We start from the raw sequence: 23,155 nt of genomic DNA, 5'->3' as shown, positions 1-23,155 counted from the left end.
CTTCCAGCAGCGCCTGCAGGGTAAGGATGAGCCTTTTCAATCTTTCCTAACACACCTCCGTATCCTCGCGCAGTCCTGCGGTTAAGAGGCCACCTCCGATTCCATGATTCTGGACCAGATCGTTTTTGGGGTCACCTCGGGCACCCTACGCCAGCAGCTCCTCAAAATTAAAAGCCTCACCCTAGCCACCGCCATCGAAGCCTGCGTCCTCCATGAAAACGCGACCAGCCGCTACTCCCAATTCCAGGCGGCCGAATCGGCACAGCAGGAGTCCTACGAGACCGAGCGGGTCCAGGCGATCAAGTTCCTCCCGGCCCGCGGCCCGGATGAGGGCGGCCATTTCGCGGGCTTTCCGCGGCCTCCCGCGCTTGTACGCACCAAAAGAGACGTCGACGCAGAGGGACGTGACGTGCAGGCGCACTCTACGCAGGACCGAACTGTGCATGCACGATGGCGCAACGAACGCCATGACGTCACGACGTGCGGCAACTGTGGATCTGCACATTTAAAGCGGCAATGTCCAGCAAAGAACCAACAATGCCTCCGCTGTGGCAAGATGGGCCACTACGCTGCCTGCTGTCGAGCAGCTCAACCTGCCTACGCTCCCCAATTCCACCAGCCTTGCAGGGACGTGCGGACCATCAGCCTCCGTACACCGAGTCATACCCTGACGATATACAGACCGGTGATACAGACGATCGGGAAGCCTTCCGTGTTGCGGTCATTGACAGGAACCAGATGTCCCCAAGCAGCATCCACCAGCCGATGCCAGTGAACAGTGACAATCCGGGTGATGAATGGTGTGCCACCCTAATGGTCAGCCGATCACCAATCACATTCCGTTTAGACACTGGTGCCTCCGCCAACCTAATAGCATGGTCAGCCTTCCACACCTTGAAGGTCAGACCACCGATTCGGCCATCCCGTTGTAAGATGGTTCAGCGGGTACACGCTCTGTCTCCAGAAGGCACGTCAGACTTCCCGGATGCAGAATTTAGGGCACAGCTCCACTCGCTCCTCGCCCACAACCAGGAGGCATTCGAGGGCATGGGCACAGTGCCCTACACTTACAGAATACGGCTCAAACCGGACGCCACCCCGGTCATTCACTCACCTCGTAGAGTCCCAGCACCACTCAAAGACCGCCTCAAGCAGCAGCTGCAGGATCTCCAGGACCAAGGAGTGCTATCCCGGGTCACGAGCCCATGCCATGGGTTAGCTCCATGGTGTGCGTTAAAAAGCCCTCTGGCGAACTCTGGATCTGCATCGACTCGAAAAACCTAAACAACAACATCATGAGGGAACACTACCCCATACCCAAACGGGAAGAGATCACGAGCGAAATGGCCCGGACTAAAATTTTTACAAAGCTTGATGCCTCGAAGGTTTTTTGGCAGATTCAACTGGATCAGTCCAGCAGGAAGCTGTGCACCTTCAACACTCCTTTCAGCAGGTACTGCTACAACAGAATGCCGTTTGGCATCATCTCGGCATCCGAGGTATTTCACAGATCATGTGATACAGGCTATTAGAATAGATGGCATTGAGGTACGTAGGGAAGAGATGTTGGCAATTCTGGACAGGCTGAAAATAGATAAGTCCCCGGGGCCTGATGGGATTTATCCTAGGATTCTCTGGGAGGCCAGGGAAGAGATTGCTGGACCTTTGGCTTTGATTTTTATGTCATCATTGGCTACAGGAATAGTGCCTGAGGACTGGAGGATAGCAAATGTGGTCCCTTTGTTCAAAAAGGGGAGCAGAGACAACCCTGGCAACTATAGACCGGTGAGCCTCACGTCTGTAGTGGGTAAAGTCTTGGAGGGGATTATAAGAGACAACATTTACAATCATCTAGATAGGAATAATATGATCAGGGATAGTCAGTATGGCTTTGTGAAGGGTAGGTCAGGCCTCACAAACATTATTGAGTTCTTTGAGAAGGTGACTGAACAGGTAGACGAGGGTAGAGCAGTTGATGTGGTGTATATGGATTTCAGTAAAGCGTTTGATAAGGTTCCCTACGGTAGGCTATTGCAAAAAATACGGAGGCTGGGGATTGAGGGAGATTTAGAGATGTGGATCAGAAATTGGCTAGCTGAAAGAAGACAGAGGGTGGTGGTTGATGGGAAATGTTCAGAATGGAGTTCAGTTACAAGTGGCGTACCACAAGGATCTGTTCTGGGGCCGTTGCTGTTTGTCATTTTTATCAATGACCTAGAGGAGGGCGCAGAAGGGTGGGTGAGTAAATTTGCAGACGATACTAAAGTCGGTGGTGTTGTCGACAGTGTGGAAGGATGTAGCAGGTTACAGAGGGATATAGATAAGCTGCAGAGCTGGGCTGAGAGGTGGCAAATGGAGTTTAATGTAGAGAAGTGTGAGGTGATTCACTTTGGAAGGAACAACAGAAATGCGGAATATTTGGCTAATGGTAAAGTTCTTGGAAGTGTGGATGAGCAGAGGGATCTAGGTGTCCATGTACATAGATCCCTGAAAGTTGCCACCCAGGTTGATAGGGTTGTGAAGAAGGCCTATGGAGTGTTGGCCTTTATTGGTAGAGGGATTGAGTTCCGGAGTCAGGAGGTCATGTTGCAGCTGTACAAAACTCTGGTACGGCCGCATTTGGAATATTGCGTACAGTTCTGGTCACCGCATTATAGGAAGGACGTGGAGGCTTTGGAGCGGGTGCAGAGGAGATTTACCAGGATGTTGCCTGGTATGGAGGGAAAATCTTATGAGGAAAGGCTGATGGACTTGAGGTTGTTTTCGTTGGAGAGAAGAAGGTGAAGAGGAGACTTAATAGAGGCATACAAAATGATCAGGGGGTTAGATAGGGTGGACAGTGAGAGCCTTCTCCCGCAGATGGAAATGGCTGGCACGAGGGGACATAGCTTTAAACTGAGGGGTAATAGATATAGGACAGAGGTAGGTTCTTTACGCAAAGAGTAGTGAGGCCGTGGAATGCCCTACCTGCAACAGTAGTGAACTCGCCAACATTGAGGGCATTTAAAAGTTTATTGGATAAACATATGGATGATTATGGCATAGTGTAGTTTAGATGGCTTTTGTTTCGGTGCAACATCGTGGGCCGAAGGGCCTGTACTGCGCTGTATCGTTCATGTTCTATGGAACAGATGATGGAGGGCATCAAAGGGGTGCGCGTCTATGTTGACAACGTCATCATCTGGTCCACCACACCACAGGAGCACCTCAGTCGACTCCAGCGCGTCTTTGCTTGGATACGAGAACACGGCCTGCGCCTCAACCGAGCCAAGTATTCTTTTGGCCAAACTGAGCTAAAGTTTCTGGGGGACCACATATCCCGGTCAGGAGTGCGTCTGGATGCAGACAAAGTGAGCGCCATTACAGCCATGCCGCAGCCGGCAGACAAGAAAGCAGTGCTACGCTTTCTCGGGATGGTCAACTTCCTGGGGAAGTTCATTCCCAACCTTGCCTCCCACACAACGGCTCTTCGCCACATAGTGAAGAAGACCACGGAGTTCCAGTGGCTGCCCGCACACCAGAAGGAATGGGAAGAGCTCAAAATTAAGCTCACCACAGCCCCGGTATTGGCGTTCTTCGACACCTCTCGAGATACGAAGATCTCGACCGATGCCAGCCAGTCCGGCATTGGGGCGGTACTCCTGCAACAGGATGACACTGCATCATGGGCTCCGGTCGCCTATGCCTCGCGGGCCATGACCCACACAGAACAGCGCTATGCGCAGATTGAGAAGGAGTGCCTGGGTTTGTTAACCGGCATAGATAAGTTCCATGACTACGTGTATGTTCTCCCTCAGTTCACCGTGGAAACCGACCATCGCCCCCTGGTCAGCATCATACAAAAGGACCTAAATGAGATGACCCCTCGCCTCCATCACATTCTGCTCAAGCTCCGGAGGTACGACTTCCAACTGGTCTACACCCCGGGAAAGGACCTCATCATCGCGGATGTCCTATCCAGAGCAGTGAGCACACTGCCCGACTCGGAGTGGTTCGTCTGTCAGGTCGAAGCGCATGTGGCCTTCACATCGGCCAATCTGCCAGCTGATGATTCAAGTCTGGCGCGTATTCGCCGGGAGACTGCGGCTGACCCCCTTCTACAACGTGTGATGCGCCACATGACGGGAGGGTGGCTCAAAGGACAGTGCCCACAATTCTACATTGTCCGGGACGACTTGGCCGTCATTGACGGTGTCCTCCTGAAGCTGGACCGGATTGTGATTCCACACAGCATGCACAGGCTGGTCCTCGAACAACTGCACAAAGGCCATCTCGGGGTTGAGAAGTGCAGGCGGAGGGCCCGAGAAGCTGTCTACTGGCCGGGCATCAGCGACGACATTGCCAACATGGTGCTCAACTGCCCCACCTGCCAAAGGTTTCAGCCGGCGCAGCCCCCTGACACACTTCAGCCCCATGAGTTGGTGACGTCCCCCTGGGCGAAGGTGGGTGTGGACCTTTTTCATGCGCTTGGCAGGGACTACGTCATCATCATAGATTACTTTTCGAATTATCCAGAGGTCATACGCTTTGACATCGTCCTCTGTCATCAGGGCATGCAAAGAGGCCTTCGCTCGCCATGGCATTCCGCTTACTGTCATGTCGGACAATGGGCCCTGTTTTGCAAGCCAAGAATGGTCTTCTTTTGCTGCTTCGTATGGCTTCACACACGTGACGTCCAGCCCTCTGCATCCCCAGTCCAATGGCAAGGCGGAAAAGGGCGTTCATATCGTCAAACGGCTCCTCTGCAAGGCTGCTGATGCCGGATCTGACTTCTGCTTAGCCCTGCTGGCCTATCGCTCGGCCCCACTAGCCACTGGCCACTCACCAGCCCAGCTGTTGATGGGTCGCGCCCTCAGGACTACTGTGCCATCCATTCTTGTTCCGACACCCGACTATGCTCCAGTACTGCAAAGGATGCGACAGCAGCGTGCTCAGCAGAAGGTGGCACATGACACTCGGGAACTGATCTTCCTGCCTTGGCGCCTGGAGACAACGTCCGCATCCACCTACCAGAGGGTGGCTGGTCGGCAACTGCCGAAGTTCTCCGACGCATGGCTCCCCGCTCGTTCCTTGTTCGCATGCCTGATGGCTCCATTCGCCGGCGCAATCGCCGGGCTCTTCGCCTGCTTCCGCACTCGCTACTTGATCATGCACCAGTGCCACGCCCTCCTGTTGCCCTGATGTCGACTTCGTGGAGCTTCCTGCCACCATGCCCATTCCTCTGTCGCCTGTGGCCAGGCCCATTCCTTAGCCGGTGGATCCTGACCCACCCTTGAGGCGGTCAACCCGAATTTGTCGCCCACCTACTAGGCTGGACTTATGAGCCTGTTTGAACATTGGACTCATTAAAGTTCTGTACCACAATGTTAATATGTTTCTCTTTTTGTCGTTACAGGAGATTATTTTGATGCTTGATGTTTACACTTGTATTGTTATGGTACAACCTCATTGCTATGTTGCACATGACACCTTCCTATGTATATAGTTTAGCCTCATGTACATGTTGTAGATATTGCACCCACACATTCAGCTGTGCTCAGTACACATCTATATTTATTAACACATAGGCACATATTTTTGTAAAAAAGGGGGGATGTCATGATATTCAGATAAGCATCATGGTGCAAACACACATACACACTGATGGACAGATCAACGGACCAATCAACACACGCGCAACATCACAGCCAATCACACGCACTATAAAACGGGGAACACCACAGTTCCCGCTCATTCCAGCAGGAGACAGCTCAGGGCACAGAGCTCACAGCAAGCCACTCAGACATTCAACATGTGCTGAGTGCCTCTCCAAGATAGTGTTAGGGCTGGGTCCACAGGTTAAAGGGTAATGAACGAACCACAATAACAAGTTTACAGATGTTGTTATTGATAGTAATAAAACAGAGTTGTACCATCTGCAACCATGTTGGTTCGTCTGTGTAGCAGAGCACCCAACACGACAGTGGGAGGATGAATTGTGACGAGGATGCAGGGATCCTTCAGCATGATCTGGACATATTGGGCAAGTGGGCAAATCAATGGCAGATGCAGTATAATTTGGATAAGTGTGAGGTTATTCACTTTGGAAGCAAAAACAGGAAGGCAGATTACTACCTGAATGGTTGTAAATTGGGAGAGGGGAGTGTGCAGCTAGATGTCTTTGTGCATCAGTCGCTGAAGGTAAGCAAGCAGGTACAGCAGGCGGTAAAGAAGGCTAATGGTATGTTGGCCTTTATTGCAAGAGGTTTTGAGTATAGAAGCAGGGATGTGTTGCTGCAATTGTACAGGGCCTTGGTGAGGCCACACTTGGAGCATTGTGTGCAGTTTTGGTCTCCTTCTCTGAGGAAGGATGTTCTTGCTCTCGAGGGAGTGCAGTGAAGGTTTACCAGACTGATTCCAGGGATGGCGAGACTGTCATATGAGGAGAGATTGACTGGGTTAGGATTGTTCTCGCTGGAGTTCAGAAGAATGAGGGGGGATCTTACAGAGACTTATAAAATTCTAACAGGACTAGACAGGGTAGATGCAGGGATGATGTTACCAATGATGGGTGTGTCCAGAACCAGGGGTCACAGTCTGAGGATTCAGGTTAAACCATTTCGGACAGAGATAAGGAGACATTTATTCACACAGAGTGGTGACCCTGTGGAATTCATTACCACAGGAAGTAGTTGATGCTAAAACCTTGAATATATTCAAGCGGCGGTTGGATATAGCACTTTGGGAGAATGGGATCAAAGGCTATGGGGAGAAAGCAGGATTAGACTATTGAGTTGGATGATCAGCCATGATCGGGATGAATGGCAGAGCAGGCTCGAAGGGCCAAAAGGCCTCCTCCTGCTCCTATTTTCTATGTATCTATGTCCCATGATGCTATTGAAAGAAGAACTGGGGAATCCATTCCAGTGTCCAATATTTACCCCCTCGGCCAATATCACTAACACAGATCATAACATAAGAACTAGGAGCAGGAGTAGGCCATCTGGCCCCTCGAGCCTGCTCCGCCATTCAATGAGATCATGGCTGATCTTTTGTGGACTCAGCTCCACTTTCCGGCCCGAACACCATAACCCTTAATCCCTTTATTCTTCAAAAAACTATCTATCTTTATCTTAAAAACATTTAACGAAGGCGCCTCTACTGCTTCACTGGGCAAGGAATTCCATAGATTCACAACCCTTTGGGTGAAGAAGTTCCTCCTAATCTCAGTCCAAAATCTACTTCCCCTTATTTTGAGGCTATGCCCCCTAGTTCTACTTTCACCCACCAGTGGAAACAACCTGCCCACATCTATCCTATCTATTCCTTTCATAATTTTATATGTTTCTATAAGATCCACCCCCCGCATCCTTCTAAATTCCAACGAGTACAGTCCCAGTCTACTCAACCTCTCCTCATAATCCAAAGCCTTCAGCACTGGGATTAACCTAGTGAATCTCCTCTGCACAGCCTCCAGCGCCAGTATGTCCTTTCTCAGGTAAGGAGGCCAAAACTGAACACAATACTCCAGGTGTGGCCTCACTAACACCTTATACAATTGCAGCATGACCTCCCTAGTCTTAAACTCCATCCCTCTAACAATGAAGGACAAAACTCCATTTGCCGTCTTAATCACCTGTTGCACCTGTAAACCAACTTTTTGCGACTCATGCCCGAGCACACCCAGGTCTCTCTGCACAGCAGCATGTTTTAATATTTTATAATTTAAATAATAATCCCTTTTGCTGTTATTCCTACCAAAATGGATAACCTCACATTTGTCAACATTGTATTTCATCTGCCAGACCCTAGCCCATTCACTTAACCTATCTAAATCCCTCTGCAGACTTCCGGTATCCTCTGCACTTTTTGCTTGACCACTCATCTTAGTGTCGTCTGCAAACTTGGATACGTTGCACTTGGTCCCCAACTCCAAATCATCTATGTAAATTGTGAACAATTGTGGGCCGAACACTGATCCCTGAGGGACACCACTAGCTACTGATTGCCAACCAGAGAAACACCCATTAATCCCCACTCTTTGCTTTCTATTATTTAACAAATCCTCTATCTATGCTACTACTTTTCCCTTAATGCCATGCATCTTTATCTTATGCAGCACCTTTTGTGTGGCACCTTGTCAAAAACAATCCAGATATATCACGTCCATTGGCTCCCCGTTACCTACCGCACTGGTAATGTCCTCTAAGAATTCCACTAAATTAGTTAGGCACGGACTGCCCTTTATGAACGCATGCTCCGTCTGCCCAATGGGCAATTTCCATCCAGATGCCTCGCTATTTCTTCCTTGAGGATAGATTCCAGCATCTTCCCTACAACCGAAGTTAAGCTAACTGGCCTATAATTACCCGCTTTCTGCCTAGCTCCTTTTTTAAACAGTGGTGTCATATTTGCTAATTTCCAATCCGCCGGGACCACCCCAGAGCCTAGTGAATTTTGGTAAATTATCATTAGTGCATTTACAATTTCCCTAGCCATCTCTTTTAGCACTCTGGGATGCATTCCATCAGGGCCAGGAGACTTGTCTACCTTTAGCCCCATTAGCTTGCCCATTACTACCTCCTTCGTGATAACAATCATCTCAAGGTCTTCGCCTGTCATAGCCTCATTTCCATCAGTCACTGGCATGTTATTTGTGTCTTCCACTGTGAAGACCGACCCAAAAAACCTTTTCAGTTCCTCAGCCATTTCCTCATCTCCCATTATTAAATCTCCCTTCTCATCCTCTAAAGGACCAATATTTACCTTAGCCCCTCTTTTTTGTTTTATATATTTATAGAAACTTTTACGATCTGTTTTTATATTCTGAGCAAGTTTACTCTCATAATCCATCTTACTCTTCTTTATAGCTTTTTTAGTAGCTTTCTGTTGCCCCCTAAAGATTTCCCAGTCCTCTAGTCTCCCACTAATCTTTGCCACTTTGTATGCTTTTTCCTTCAATTTGATACTCTCCCTTATTCCCTTAGATATCCACGGTCGATTTTCTCTCTTTCTACCATCCTTCCTTTTTGTTGGTATAAACCTTTGCTGAGCACTGTGAAAAATTGCTTGGAAGGTTCTCCACTGTTCCTCAACTGCTCCCAGTCTACTTTAGTTAGCTCTTCTCTCATCCCATTGTAATCTCCTTTGTTTAAGCACAAAACACTAGTGTTTGATTTTACCTTCTCACCCTCCACCTGTATTTTAAATTCCACCATATTGTGATTGCTCCTTCCGAGAGGATCCCTAGCTATGAGATCATTGATTAATCCTAGGTTAAGATCCTAGACCATATCTAGGACCGCTTGTTCCCTCGTAGGTTCCATTACATACTGTTCTCTGAAACTATCGCGGAAAAATTCTATAAACTTCTCCTCAAGGCTGCCTTGACCGACCATGGTTAAACCAATCGACATGTAGATTAAATTCCCCCATGATAACTGCTGTACCATTTCTACATGCATCCGTTATTTCTTTGTTTATTGCCTGCCCCACCATAATGTTACTATTTGGTGGCCTATAGACTACTCCTATCAGTGACTTTTTCACCTTACTATTCCTGATTTCCACCCAAATGGATTCAACCTTATCCTCCATAGCACCGATGTCATCCCTTACTATTGCCCGGATGTCATCCTTAAATAACAGAGTTACACCACCTCCCTTACCATCCACTCTGTCCTTCCGTATAGTTTGATACCCTTGGATATTTAACTCCCAGTCGTGACTATCCTTTAACCATGTTTCAGTAATGGCCACTAAATCATAGTCATTCACTATGATTTGCGCCATCAACTCATTTATCTTATTCCGAATACTACGAGCATTCAGGTAAAGTACACTTATGTTGGCTTTTATACCTCTGTTTTGAATCTTAATACCTTGATCAGTAACCTCTCCTAAGTTATTTTTCCTCTTAACTTTTCTCCTAATTTTCCTTGTCGTCGAACCCATATCTTCATGTAATAACCTGCCGCGATGCTTTCCATTTATGTTTTTACTTCCTGTTTTATTCCTTTTAGTATTACTGGGCCTATTGACTGAGCTCCGCTCAGTCACTGTACTGTCGCCCTTTTTGATTTAGAATGAGGAACAAGTGTGTATTCATATAATTTCAGGTATTTGGCAGACTCCACTTTATCTGAAAGACCACAGCACAAGACGATTAAAACAGAGGGTGCTTCAACACAAGAGAGTGCGTGAGGGGTATTTGTTTCACAATATTATTTATTATTTGTCTCAAGCTGGAGCAGGTTCTGAACAGAATGAAACGTGGTGATGAAGTGAGTGATCAGAGTACCTTTGGCCGATTGACATCAGTGATGGAACGAAGGGTGAGAACTTCTTCCTTCTCCTGAGGATATTTGACTTTCAGATTTCCAGCTGCCGTTAGGACAGATTTGACAGCTCGCATTCCATAATCGTAGTGATGCTGTGAGGAGAGCTGCAAGTTACAATGTCCGATTAGCAAATTCAGCCATAGACCAAATTTCCCACCAAAGTGGTGCTGTTGCTAATCAATATCTTTGTTCTGTGTTATTTCACTAAAAAATATCACAGGAAATGGAATGATGAGCTCCATTAATCTTTCTGTTTGAGCTATTCCATGTCACCGTATAATAAGTTAATAAAAAAATACATATTTCTTTTGGCTTTAATTGTAATATAAACAACACACCCAGAATTTCACTCTCGCCATTCATTGTCTAAACCTTGTAATGTATTCCAGTAACACACATCCAACTATCTGCTCTCTCCCCTCAATCTCTATCTCTCTCTGTACCTCTCTATCCCTATGTCTGTGTCTCAATTTCTGTCACTTACCCTTGGGGCGGCACGGTGGTTAGCACTGCTGCATCACAGCTCCAGGGTCCCAGGTTCAATTCCGGCCTTGGATGACAGTGCACACTCCACACATTCTCCTCATGTCTGAGTGGGTTTCCTCTGGTTTCCTCCCACAGGCCAAAGATGTGCAGGTTAGGTGGATTGGCCATGCTAAATTGCCACTTGTGTCTAAAAGACTAGATGAAGTTTGTGGGTTATGAAGATAGGGTGGAGTTGGGGCTTAAGTAGGGTGCTCTTTCCAAGGGCCGGTGCAGACTTGATGGGTGGAATGGCCTCCTTCTGCACTGTAAATTCTATGACTCTTTCTTTCTATCTCTGCCTCTGGCTGTATACTTCTCTCCATCTCACTCTCTCTACAACGTATATTTACAAATGAAACGTCCCAAGGGACTTCACAGGATCTTTATAAAACAGAGAGTGATACAGAACCCGTGGAGTTTGTTCCCTTTAAGGTGCAATCTGCCGAGTCATGTGGCCAGGTAACCACAATCGCGTGTGGTGGTGGTGGGGTGGGGTGAGGTCACTCCAGCGAGTTTCTGATGCTGGAAGCTGGACTGAACCACGAGGTTGCCAGACTCTGCATTGTAGTTAGATGTAAATGATTACGGCAATTGTTATTTACCTAACTGCTGAATGGGGAGAAAAGGCGGTCCTGAGATTGTGAATATTAAGTTGAAGTTCAGTGCGAGGTGAGAAACAGAAGAGTGTTTGCAGGTATGCCCTTATTTGGATGGATTGATCCTCTTGATGCCTCTGTGGAGATTTGGACACAATACATTGAACGTTTGGACTACTTTTTTCAGGCCTATGAAATCGAATAGAAAGGGAAGAGAAAGGCAATCCTACTGAGCGCGTGTGGAACTCAGGCCTACAATTAAATATGCAGCCTCACTGCCAAGCACACCCGACTCCAAGTCATTCTCTGAGATAATTGAATTTTTGAAAACACACGACCCCCCCCTCCCCCGCCCCCCCCCCCCCCCCCCCCCCGAGGCCATCGGTAATATTGCAGTGATAAGTTTAACTCAACTCCGAGAGCCCCGAGGGAAACTATTGAACCTTATATTACCATGTTCAGACAGATCATAGAGCCCGACGACTTTGGAGCCACTCTCAACATTATGCTATGGGTCTGTTTAGTCTGCAGTAAAATAAAGGGCCTCCAGGCAAAGGTCCATGTAGATCCTGAGGCAGCCCTCAGTGTTTTTAAAGTGGGACCAGTACCATATGGCTTGCGAGGAAGGTTGGACACACAATTGAAGAGATTGGAAGAGCCAGGTCAATTCGCAGAGTTAGCTCCACCCACAGTCATAGAATAGCATCATAGAAAGGTTCCAGCACAGAAGGAGGTCATTTGGCCCATCTTGTCCATACCAGCCCAAGGACACCCAGGTGCCCTTTCAATCCCACCTTTCTGCACCCAATCCATACCCCTGTATCTTACAGCACTTAAGGTGCAGATCAAGGTACTTTTTAAAAGAGTTTAGGGTCTCTGCCTCCACCACCAACTCAGGCAACAAATTCCAGACTCCCATTATCCTCTGTGTAAAACGTTCTTCCTCATGTCCCCTCTACACCTTCTCTCTCTTAACTTGAATATATGTCCCCTGGTTTTAGAATTCTCCACCAAGGAAACAATTTTATCCTGTCCACTCTATTTCTTCTCTTAAGGGGCTGTCTCTAAGGGGCTCTATCTCTTAAGGGGCTGGTTTAGCACACGGCTAAATCACTGGCTTTGAAAGCAGACCAAGGCAGGCCAGCAGCATGGTTCAATTCCTGTACCAGCCGCGCCCGAATGTGGTGACGGGCATTTGACAGTCACTTCATTTGAAGCCTACTTGTGGCAATAAGCGATTTTCATTTCATTTCTTCTCATAATTTTGTACTCCTCAATTAAGTCACCCCTCACCTTTCTTTGTTCCAAGGAAAATAACCTCAACCTATCCAATCTTTCCTCCTAGCTACATTTTTCTAGCCCTGGCAACATTCTTGTAAACCGCCGTTGCACTTTTTCCAGAGCAATTACGTCCTTCCTGTAATACGGTGACCAGAACTGTACACGATACTCCAGTTGTGGCCTCACCAGTGTTATATACAATTCCAATATTATATCCTTACTTTTTCTATATCACTGCCAATGAAGGAGAACATTCTATATGCTTTCTTTACAACCTTGTCAACTTGAACTGCAGCATTTAGGGACCTGTGTACTTGTACACCAAGATCTTTCACTTCATCTACCCCTCTTAGTATATTCTTATTTATTATGTACTCCCTATAACTGTTTGACCTCCCTAAATGCATGACTTCATACTTCTCTGTGTTAAATTCCATCTGCCACTTTATTGCTCACTCCACCAACCCAGCTATATTATTTTGGAGATTCTAGCTATCTTCTACATGGTGGACCACTAGGCGAATCTTTGTGTCATCGCAAATTTCTAATCGTGCTCCCCGTGTTCACTCCAAATCGTTAATATATAACACAAACAGTAAGGGCTGGAATCTTCCACCCCGCGGCAAGAATGCCGTGGGCGAGATGCTGACAATGGAGAACTCCATTGACCTCGGGTGGGATTCTCCGGTCGCTGGGTGTACGCGATCGGAGAATCCCGCCGTAAGGGTCCCAACACCTAGCCCTGTATAGCGCCACTTGAAACGACTTTCGCAGCCATCAACCATTAACCTTTGTTTCCTGTTATTAAACCAACTTTTTATCCAGTTTGCCACATTACCCTGTATCCCATGGGCGTTTACTTTCTAGACCAGTCTGCTGTGTGGTAATTTGTCAAACGCCTTGCTAAAATCCATGCACACAATATCCACTGCACCGCCTTCATCAACCCTTGTCACTTCCTCAAATAATTCAATCAAATTTATGAGTCAGCCTCCCCGAACAGGCGCCGGAATGTGGCGACTAGGGACTTTTCACAGTAACTGCTGACAATAAGCTATTATTATTATTATTATTCTCCCCATGTCTGCGTGGGTTTCACTCCCACAACCCAAAGATGTGCTGGTTAGGTAGATTGGCCACACTAAATTGCCCCTTTATTGGTAAAAAAAAATAATAGGCTACTCTAAATTATAAAAAATAAATAAATTTGTAAGTCAAGACCTTCCTTTAACAAATCCATGCTGACTATCATTGACTAGCCAATGCCTTTCTATGTAACAGTTAATCATATCTCTCAGGATTCCCCACCACCGCCTTAAGACTAACTGGCCTATAATTGTTTGGCATTTCCTTCGATCACTTTTTAAACAATGGAATCACATTTGCATTTCTCCACTCCGGTACCTCCCCTATATCTAATGAGGATTGAGAAATTATCTTCAGAGCATCTGCTATCTCCTCCCTGATCTCCTTCAGTAGCCTTGGAAACAATCCACCTGGCCCTGATGACTTATCATAGGTTCATAAGATGTCGGAGCAGAATTAGGCCATTTGGCCCATCAAGTCTTCTCTATCATTCTAACATGTCTGATCTCATCCTGGCCTTAACTCCAAAAACCTTCTCATTCTCCATAACCCTTCAACCCATTACCAATTAAAAATCTGTCTAACTCCTCCTTAAATTTATTCACTGTCCCAGCATCCACCACACTCTGGGGTAGTGAATTCCACAGATTCACAACCCTTTGGGAGAAGTAGTTTCTCCTCATCTCTGTTTTAAATTTGCTACCTCTTATCCTGAGACTATGACCTCTCGTTCTAGAATGCCCCACAAGAGGAAGCATCCCTCCACATCTAATTTATCCGTTCCTTTTATCATCTTGAACACCTCAATTTGATAAAGGAGGCTCCGGCCCCCAGAAACCCATCTGGGTTCAAGTCATTCTTAGGAATAGTGAATTATTGTGGGTGCTTTCAACCAAATTTGTCGACATTATTGGCCCCTTTGCATATGCTACCAAAGAAGCACCAGCTTTGGGTTTGAAAGACACCCCAGAGAGAAGCTTTTAACAAAGTAAAGCACTCGTTACGTTCAACAAGTTTATTGCTGCATTTCAAACCAATCTAAAGAATTGATGTTAACCTGTGGCGCCTCTCCATATGGCATTGGTGCGGTATTGTCCCATAAGATGGACAATGGATCTGAAAGTCCTGCAGAGTATGTCTCGAGAACCCACTCAGAGACTGAAAAAGCCTCCGTTCGAATTGAAAAGGAAGGCTTGTCAATCGTCTATGGGGTAAAGAAGTTTCACCAGTATGTATATGGGAGGCTTTGGTATGGGCCACAAACCACTCTTGGGTCTTTTTAAAGAAGATAAGGCTATTCCATCAATTGCACTGGCAAGAATTCACCATTAGGAGTTAATTCTTTTTTTAAACAACATTTTCATTGGCGTTTTTAAGTTTATACTCAGTACAGTAGACACAGACAGGGGTATGTGCATCGGGTACAATATACAAGAAATTTCCATTGGTATCGACGCACCCCTGGCTTTGAACATATCCTGCATCAAGTTGGTGAATGGCCTCCTCTGACCCTCGGATTGTGAATTTGACCTGCTCCAGGTGGAGACTCACAAGTCTGCCAGCCAGTCTGCAGCTGTGGTTGGTGCTTCTGATCGCCAGCCAAGCAGGATTCTTCGATGGACGATGAGGCAAATAAAGGCATGGGTGTCAGCCCCTTCCCCATGAATAGTTCTGGCTGGTCCGATACCCCAAAGACTGCCACCCCGAGGCACAGCTCCACCCTCACCCCCAAAATCTGGGACATTGTCTCGAAGAAGGCTGTCCAGAACCCGACAATCTGGGGTATGCCCAAAACGTGGTTGGTCGGTCCTCCCTGGCACCAGTCACATTTGTCCTCCAGGAAGTACCTGCTCATTTAGGTTCTTGTTAGGTGCGCTCTGTGCACCACATTCAGTTGCACGAGGCTTAGTCTGGCGGGAGTGGGGGTGAAGCTGGCCCTGTTCACTGCTTCGCTCCAGAGTCCTCACCCTATTTCCATCCCTAATTCTTCCTCCCAGTTTTCCCGGGTTTCATCCAGTGGGGAGCTTGTCCTTTTTGACAGTCAAAGAAAAGTACAGCACAGGAACAGGCCCTTCGGCCCTCCCAAGCGTGCGCTGACCATGCTGCCATCTAAACTAAAATCTTGTACACTTCCGTGGTCCGTATCCCTCTATTCCCATCCTAAAATAACAAAGAAAAGTACATACAGGTCCCTGCGTCCCCCCCCTGCCAGATTACCTGCGTCGAATAGCTCCTCTAACATTGTGTGCCTCGGGGTCCGTGGTTTGCTGTCGTCTCCTTGCGGAGAAAGTTCTTAACCTGTAGGTGTTGCAGTTTGTTCCCGTTGGGTAGCTGCCGTCTCCCTGTCAGTTCCTCTCAGGTCGCTAGCCTGTCCTCTGTGTAAAAGTCCCCAACAGTCAGTGTCCCCCATCCTGCCTCCACCTCTTAAAGGTGGCGTCTAGCATGGCTGGCGCGAACATGTGGCTGCTGCAGATGAGAATCATGGTGGACATTTCGGTCAAGCTGAGGTGCTGCCTCATCTGGTTCCAGATTCTGAGGGTAACTGCCACCACTGGGCTTGCTGAGTGTTTGGCTGACGGGGTTGGGAGTGCTGCCGTTGCGAGGGCCCAAAGGGCGTCCCTGGACAGGAGCTCTCCTCCATCCTCAGCCATTCCATATCTGGTTCTTTCACCCATTCCCTCGCTCTTTCCGCCGTGGCTGCCCAGTGGTAGTACTGCAGGTTTGGGAGGGCCAGGCCTCCCGTGTTTCTTCACTGTAGGACCTTTTTGGGGATCCTTGGATTCTTACCCCACACCCTCACACAAACACCATGATCATTTTGTCGACCACGTTGAAGAAGGCCGTGGGAATGCAAATTGGCATGGATCTGAACAGGAAGAAGAACCTGGGCAGTACGTTCATCTTGATTTTCTGCACCCTCCCCACTAGGGAGAGCGGGAGTGTGTCCCATACCAGTAGGTCCTCTCTTGTGGATCCATGTCTAGATGTGGGCAATTTGAAGAATTGTAGCCGAATTTGCTTTGGGCTAGTTTGAATGGTAGCCCCCCCCCCCCCCCGCCCCCGCTCTGTCCCTCCCCCTCTCAGGTTCACAGGGAAGACTCTTGCTCAGGTTTAGTTTGTAGCATGAGAATGCTCCGAACCGCTCAGGAGCTTCATGATCCCTTCCATGCTGCTTTGCGGGTCCGAGATGTAGAGGAGCAGGTCATCCGCATCGAGTGAGACTCTGTTCTCTCTGCCTCCTCTTTTGATTCCCTTCCAGCTTCTTGCCTCTCTGAGAGCGATCGCCAATGGCTCAATTGCCAGAGCAAACGAATGGGGACAGCGGGCATCCCTGCCTTGTGCCTCTGTGCAGCTGAAGTATTCGGAGCTGGTGGTGTTGGTCTGTATGCATTGGTCTTGTGGGCATTGTACTGTAGCTTCACCCATCAGGTGAACCTTGTCCCTAGCCCAAACCTCTCTAACTCTATGAGGTACTTTCACTTGAATCTTTCGAAGGCCTTTTCTGCATCCAGGGAGACGATCACCTCTGGTGTTCTCTCCCCGGATGGGGTCATTACCACATTTAGCAGTCGTCTGATGCTTGCTGTTAGCTGGCTACCCTTAACAAAGCCTGTCTGGTCCTCAGTTCTTCAATGTCTTGGCCAGACTTTCATGAGTATTTTCACATCCCCATTGAGCAGCGAAGTGGGTCTGAATGATCTGCGTTCCGTTGGGTCTTTCTCTTTCTTAGGTATCAGCGATATGGTGGCTTGTATTATCGTTAGAGACAGGGTGCCCGTTGCAAGCAGGTCTGTAAACATCTCCCGCAAGTGCGGGGCCAGTGCTGTTCATTGCAAATTGTCTGTACGTGTCAGCCGGGAACCCGTTGGGTTCTCCTTAACCTCTCCTCGTTCTATTGGTGCTTCCAGCCCGCGCTCCTTCCTATCGTCCACAACGACTGTCATGTCCAATCCATCGATGAACTGTTTCATCCCCAAGTCCCTGCCGAGGAGCAAGGCCTCAAAAGCTTTGTTGACCTTTTTTTGGTCCAGCTACCAGTCCGCCTCTGCTATCTTTCACAAGCACTATGGCGGCACGTAGCACAGTTGCTTCACAGCGCCAGAGTCCCAGGTTCGATTCCCGGCTTGGGTCACTGTCTGTGCGGAGCCTGCAAGTTCTCCCTGTGTCTGCCTGGGTTTCTTCTGGGTGCTCTGGTTTCCTCCCACAATATCCCCTTACTCTACTCTACTCTACCCTCCCGCTGATGCTTACTCCTCTGCGAAGAAGTCAATAAATAGATGCCACCTTCGGGCGAACCCTAATAGCGAACCTCTCAAGGCGAACTTGACTTTCTCTAGGCCAAGGAAGCTTGCCATGTCCGATAGCCATACCTCAGCCCTCGGGGGCTTTGAGTCCCTCCAAGCTAACAGTATTCGTCGCCGGGGGAAGCAAAGGCCAGAATATCGGTCTCCCTCTCTTCCTGGACTCCCGGGTCGTCCGAAACCCCAAAGATTGCCACCTCCGGGCTCATTACCACCCCAGTTTTTAACACCCGGGACATGACATCTGCGAATCCCTGTCAATACCCCCCGTGTTTAGGGCTCGACCAGAACATGTGTACATGGTTAGTCAGCCTCCGAATCTAGCACACTTGTCCTCCAGCCCGAAGAATTTACTCATCCGGGCCATCGTCATGTGGACCGCACAACCTTAAACTGGATCAGGCCCAGCCTGGCGCATGTTGTGGTCGTGTTTACTCTGCTCAGGGCTTCTGCCCAAATACCGTCCTCCAGCTCCCCCCCCCTTAGCTCCTCCTCCCACTTAAGCTTCAGGTCCTCGGTCTGCGTATCCTCAGCTCTCATTAGCTCCTTGTAGACGTCTGAAACTCTACCCTCTCCCACCTCTCCCCTAGAAACTACCCTGTCCTGCCTCCCCTTCGGCGGGAGACGTGGGAAGGACGGCACCAGTCTGCGTACAAAATCCCTCACCTGCAAATATCTAAAGTCGTTCCCTCTCGTCAGGACAAACTTCTCCTCCAGCGCCCTCATGCTCGGAAAGCTCCCTTCCAGGAACAGATCCCCCATCCTCACAATCCCCGCCCTCCTCCACAGTCGATACCCCCGTCCATGTTCCCCAGGGCAAATCGGTGGTTGCCGCAGATTGGGGTCCACACCGAAGCTCTTACCTCCCCTACATGCCTCCTCCACTGGCCCCAGATCCGAAGAGCCGCCACCACTATCGGGCTGGTGGAGTACCGTGCCGGCGAAAGCGGCAGAGGCGCCATGACCAGGACTGCTAAGCTAGTGCCCCTGCACGAAGCAGCCTCCATCCGCTCCTAAACCTACCCCGCACCCACCATCCATTTCCTTATCATCGCTATGTTGGCCGCCCAGTAATAGTTGTTGAAGTTCGGCAATGCCAGCCCCCCTTCTCCTCTGTTCCTTTCAAGCATCACCCTCTTCACTCGCGGGGACTTCCCTGCCCATACAAATCCCAGAATAATTTTATTCAGCCGCTTAAAGAAGGACCGCGGGATAAAGATGGGGAGACACTGAAAAACAAACAAAAACCGCGGGAGAATCGTCATCTTAACAGTCTGCACCCTCCCTGCCAATGAAAGCGGGAGCGCATCCCATCTCCGGACCTCCTCCCTCACTCATTCCACCAGTCGGGACAGGTTGAGCTTGTGCAACCTGCCCCAGTCCCGTGCCACCTGTATTCCCAAATTTCGGAAACTCTCCCCCACTAGCCTGAACGGCAACCCCTTCAGCCTACTCTCCTGCCTCCTCGCCTGAATTACAAACAACTCGTTCTTAGCCATGTTCAGTTTGTATCCGGAGAACCGGCCAAATTCCCTCAGGGTTGCCATAATACCGTCCATCCCCACCATTGGGTCCGAGACATATAACAGCAGATCATCCGCCTATAACGAGACTCTATGTTCCACTCCCCCCAGACCAGCCCTTTCCAGCCCCTAGAAGCTCTCAGTGCAATTGCCAGCAGCTCTATGGCCAGCGCAAACAGCAGTGGGGAGAGAGGGCAGTCCTGTCTTGTCCCATGGTGCAGTCTAAAGTAGTCCGATGTCGTCCTGTTCGTCCTTACACTTGCCTCCGGGGCCTGATACAATAGCCTAACCCAGTCGATGAACCCCGCCCCGAACCGTCCTAGTACCTCCCACAGATAATCCCACTCGACCCGGTCAAAAGCCTTTTCAGCATCCATGGCTACCACTATCTCTACCTCCCTACTCTCCGGGGGCATCATAATCACGTTGAGCAGCCTTCTTACGTTGGCCACCAGCTGCCTCCCTTTACAAACCCGGTTTGTTCCTCCACAAGTACCTCCGTGACACAGTCCTCAATTCTGGTCACCAAAACCTTGGCCAGTAACTTGGCGTCTACGTTAATCAAAGAGATCGGCCTGTATGACCCACGGGCCTCCGGGTCCTTATCCCGTTTCAGAATGAGTGAGATGGTGGCCCGCGACATCGTTGGGGGTAAACCCCCTTTGTCTCTTGCCTCATTAAACACCCTGACCAGCACCGGCCCCACTATCCCGGCAAATGTTTTGTAAAACTCCACCGGATACCCGTCCGGCCCCGGGGCTTTACCCGACTGCATGACCTTCAGGCCCCCAACACCTCTTCGATCCTGACCAAGGCCCCCAGTCCGTCCACCAACCCCCTCCCCACTCTTGGGAAGGTCAGTCCGAAAAAAGAATCGCCTCATCCCCACCGTTCCCCCGGGTGGTTCCGAAGTGTACAGCTTCCTATAAAAGTCCCTAAAGACCTGTTCAGCCCTGCTGGATCACCCACTAGATTACCTTACCCATCCACTACCCTCCCTATTTCCCTAGCCGCTTCCCTCTTCCTCAGTTGCTGCGCAAGCATTCTACTGGCCTTCTCCCCATGCTCATAAATCGTGCCTTTTACTTTTCTAAACTGCTCTACAGCCTTGCCTGTCAGCACCCCAAATCTGGCCTGCAGCCTCTGTTGTTTCCTGAGTAACTCTGGCCTCGGGGACCCCGCGTAGCTCCTGTCCGTCTGTAGAATTTCCTTAATCAGTCGGTCCGTCTCTGCCCTATCTGTCCTGTCCCTGTAAGCCCGGATTGAAATCAGCTCCCCTCTAGCCACTGCCTTCAGTGCCTCCCAGAGCACCGCTGCCGAGACTTCTCCAGTATCGTTCACCTGCAGGTGAACTCACCTGCATGCATTTCCTCAGCCTCTCGCACACTGCCTCATCCGTGAGTAGTCCAACTTCCAGCCTCCATGGTGGGCGCTGAAAGCTGTCCTTACAAAACTGCAGGCCTACCCAATGCGGAGCATGGCAATTGCCGAATATTCTGCCCCCACCATTCCAGCCAGCAGGTCCCTACTCACAACAAAGTAGTAAATTTGGAAATATACCTTGTGGACGTGGGAGTAGTACGAGAACTCCCTCGCCATCGGCCGGTTAAACCTCCACGCATCTGCTCCCCCCATTTGCTCCATGAACCCTCTCAGTTCCTTTGCCATCGCTGGCAACCTGCCCGTTCTTGAGCATGACCGGTCCAGGCTCGGGTCCAGGGCCGTATTAAAGTCCCCGCCCATGATCAGCTTACGCGAGTCCAAGTCGGGGATCTTCCCTAGCATCCTCCTAATAAAATCCACATTGTCCTAATTAGGGGCATACACACTGACCAGGACTACTCTCACCCCTTTGAGTTTACCCCTCACCATAACGAACCTGACACCCCCATCCACGACTTTGCCCTCCGCCTCAAATTGTACCCTTTTATTAATCAGAATCGCAACCCCCCTCATCTTAGAATCCAGCCCCGAATGAAAGACCTGACTGACCCAGCCCTTCCTTAACCTAACCTGGTCTGCCACTTTCAGGTGCGTCTCCTGCAACAAGACTATGTTCGCCTTCAGAACCTGCAGATGCGCAAACACACGCGCCCTCTTCACTGGCCCGTTTAACCCTCTAACATTCCAGGTGATCAGCCTGGTTGGGGGGCACTTCGTCCCCCCCTCTTTTGTCGATCAGCCATCCCCTTTCCTTGGCCAGCCCCCCAGCCATGTGTCGCGCTTCCTCTGGCCTGCCTCCTGACCGGCTCCACCCATGACCTCCTCATCGTTACCATGCCCAGTTCCCATCCCCGTCAGCAGAACAACTCCCCCGCGCCCCCCCCCCCCCCCGCTAGCAACACCATCCTATCACCTAACCCCTTCCCTAATCTAACTATATGGACACCCCCCACCTCGGCTCCCGTTGACTCGCTGCACTCAGCTAGCCTGGTGCTCCCAGCCTCGGCTCCAGCCCGTCTCCCACCGATTGTTCCCAGTCACCCCGACCCCTCTACACCACTTCCCCAGATCAGCCCTACTTAAGCAAACACTTTGGGGCAGCACGGTAGCATTGTGGATAGCACAATTGCTTTACAGCTCCAGGGTCCCAGGTTCGATTCCGGCTTGGGTCACCGTCTTGGGTCTGTGCGGAGTCTGCACGTCCTCCCCGTGTCTGCGTGGGTTTCCTCCGGGTGCTCCGGTTTCCTCCCACAGTTCAAAGATGTGCAGGTTAGGTGGATTGGCCATGATGAATTGCCCTTAGTGTCCAAAATTGCCCTTAGTGTTGGGTTTGGTTACTGGCTTATGGGGATGGGGTGGAGGTGTTGACCTTGGGTGCTCTTTCCAAGAGCCGGTGCAGACTCGATGGGCCGAATGGCCTCCTTCTGCATTGTAAATTCTATGATAATCTATACAAGTCATAAACAACCCCCACAATAGCACAATTCAAGTTAAACAAGAAAAAAAGAGATAAGAGTCCTTCCCATACAGACACAGAAAACAAATTGCACAAAGTTCCCCTGAAGCATCCATTTTAACCCAACCCTTTTAACTGTTTTCTTTATTAATTCGCCCCCACCCAAACTCCAACTAAGCAAAGAGCCCAAACAGGAAACATTCAGGTAAACCACGCAAAGAGCAGGCAAAAAAAACCACAACAAAAAAAAAAGAAAAAGATACATCCCAAAACGGGAGAGACACCACGTAAACGTAAAAGCTCTAACATGAGTCCAAACATCCTCAGCTCAGTGCCAGCCCTTGTTTCTCAACGAAGTCCTTCGCCTCGTCGAGTTCCTCAAAATAATGGTGCTGTCCCTTATACGTAACTCACAGTCGCGCCAGAAAAAGCAGCCCGTATTTCACCTTCACCTGTATCTCCTTCACCTGCCTGTAGCCTCCCCTCCTCCTGGCCACCTCGGCGCTCAAATCCTGGTACACACGGAGGGTGGTATTGTCCCAAATACAGCTTTGTGTGCTCTTTGCCCATTGCAGCAACCGTTCCTTGTCCAGGTACCTGTGAAAGTGTACCACCATCGCTCGTG

At 49.3% G+C, this 23,155-nt stretch overlaps 1 protein-coding gene across 1 annotated transcript in view; it reads right to left on the bottom strand.

Moving 5' to 3' along the window:
• The window catches only part of LOC140388180 (dynein axonemal heavy chain 3-like), a 1,528,048-nt gene that overhangs the window by 693,367 nt on the left and 811,526 nt on the right, over positions 1 to 23,155 (bottom strand). Inside the window, exon 32 of the mRNA XM_072471941.1 lies at positions 10,280 to 10,423. Within this exon, the coding sequence (XP_072328042.1) occupies positions 10,280 to 10,423 (144 nt within the window). The remainder of the gene's footprint in view (positions 1 to 10,279; positions 10,424 to 23,155) is intronic.

The sequence above is a fragment of the Scyliorhinus torazame genome, chromosome 13, assembly GCF_047496885.1.
Source record: "Scyliorhinus torazame isolate Kashiwa2021f chromosome 13, sScyTor2.1, whole genome shotgun sequence".
In the NCBI taxonomy this organism is placed as follows: domain Eukaryota; kingdom Metazoa; phylum Chordata; class Chondrichthyes; order Carcharhiniformes; family Scyliorhinidae; genus Scyliorhinus; species Scyliorhinus torazame.
The sequence above is the reverse complement of the archived record's forward strand: the minus strand, read 5'-3'. Positions and strand labels throughout refer to the sequence as shown.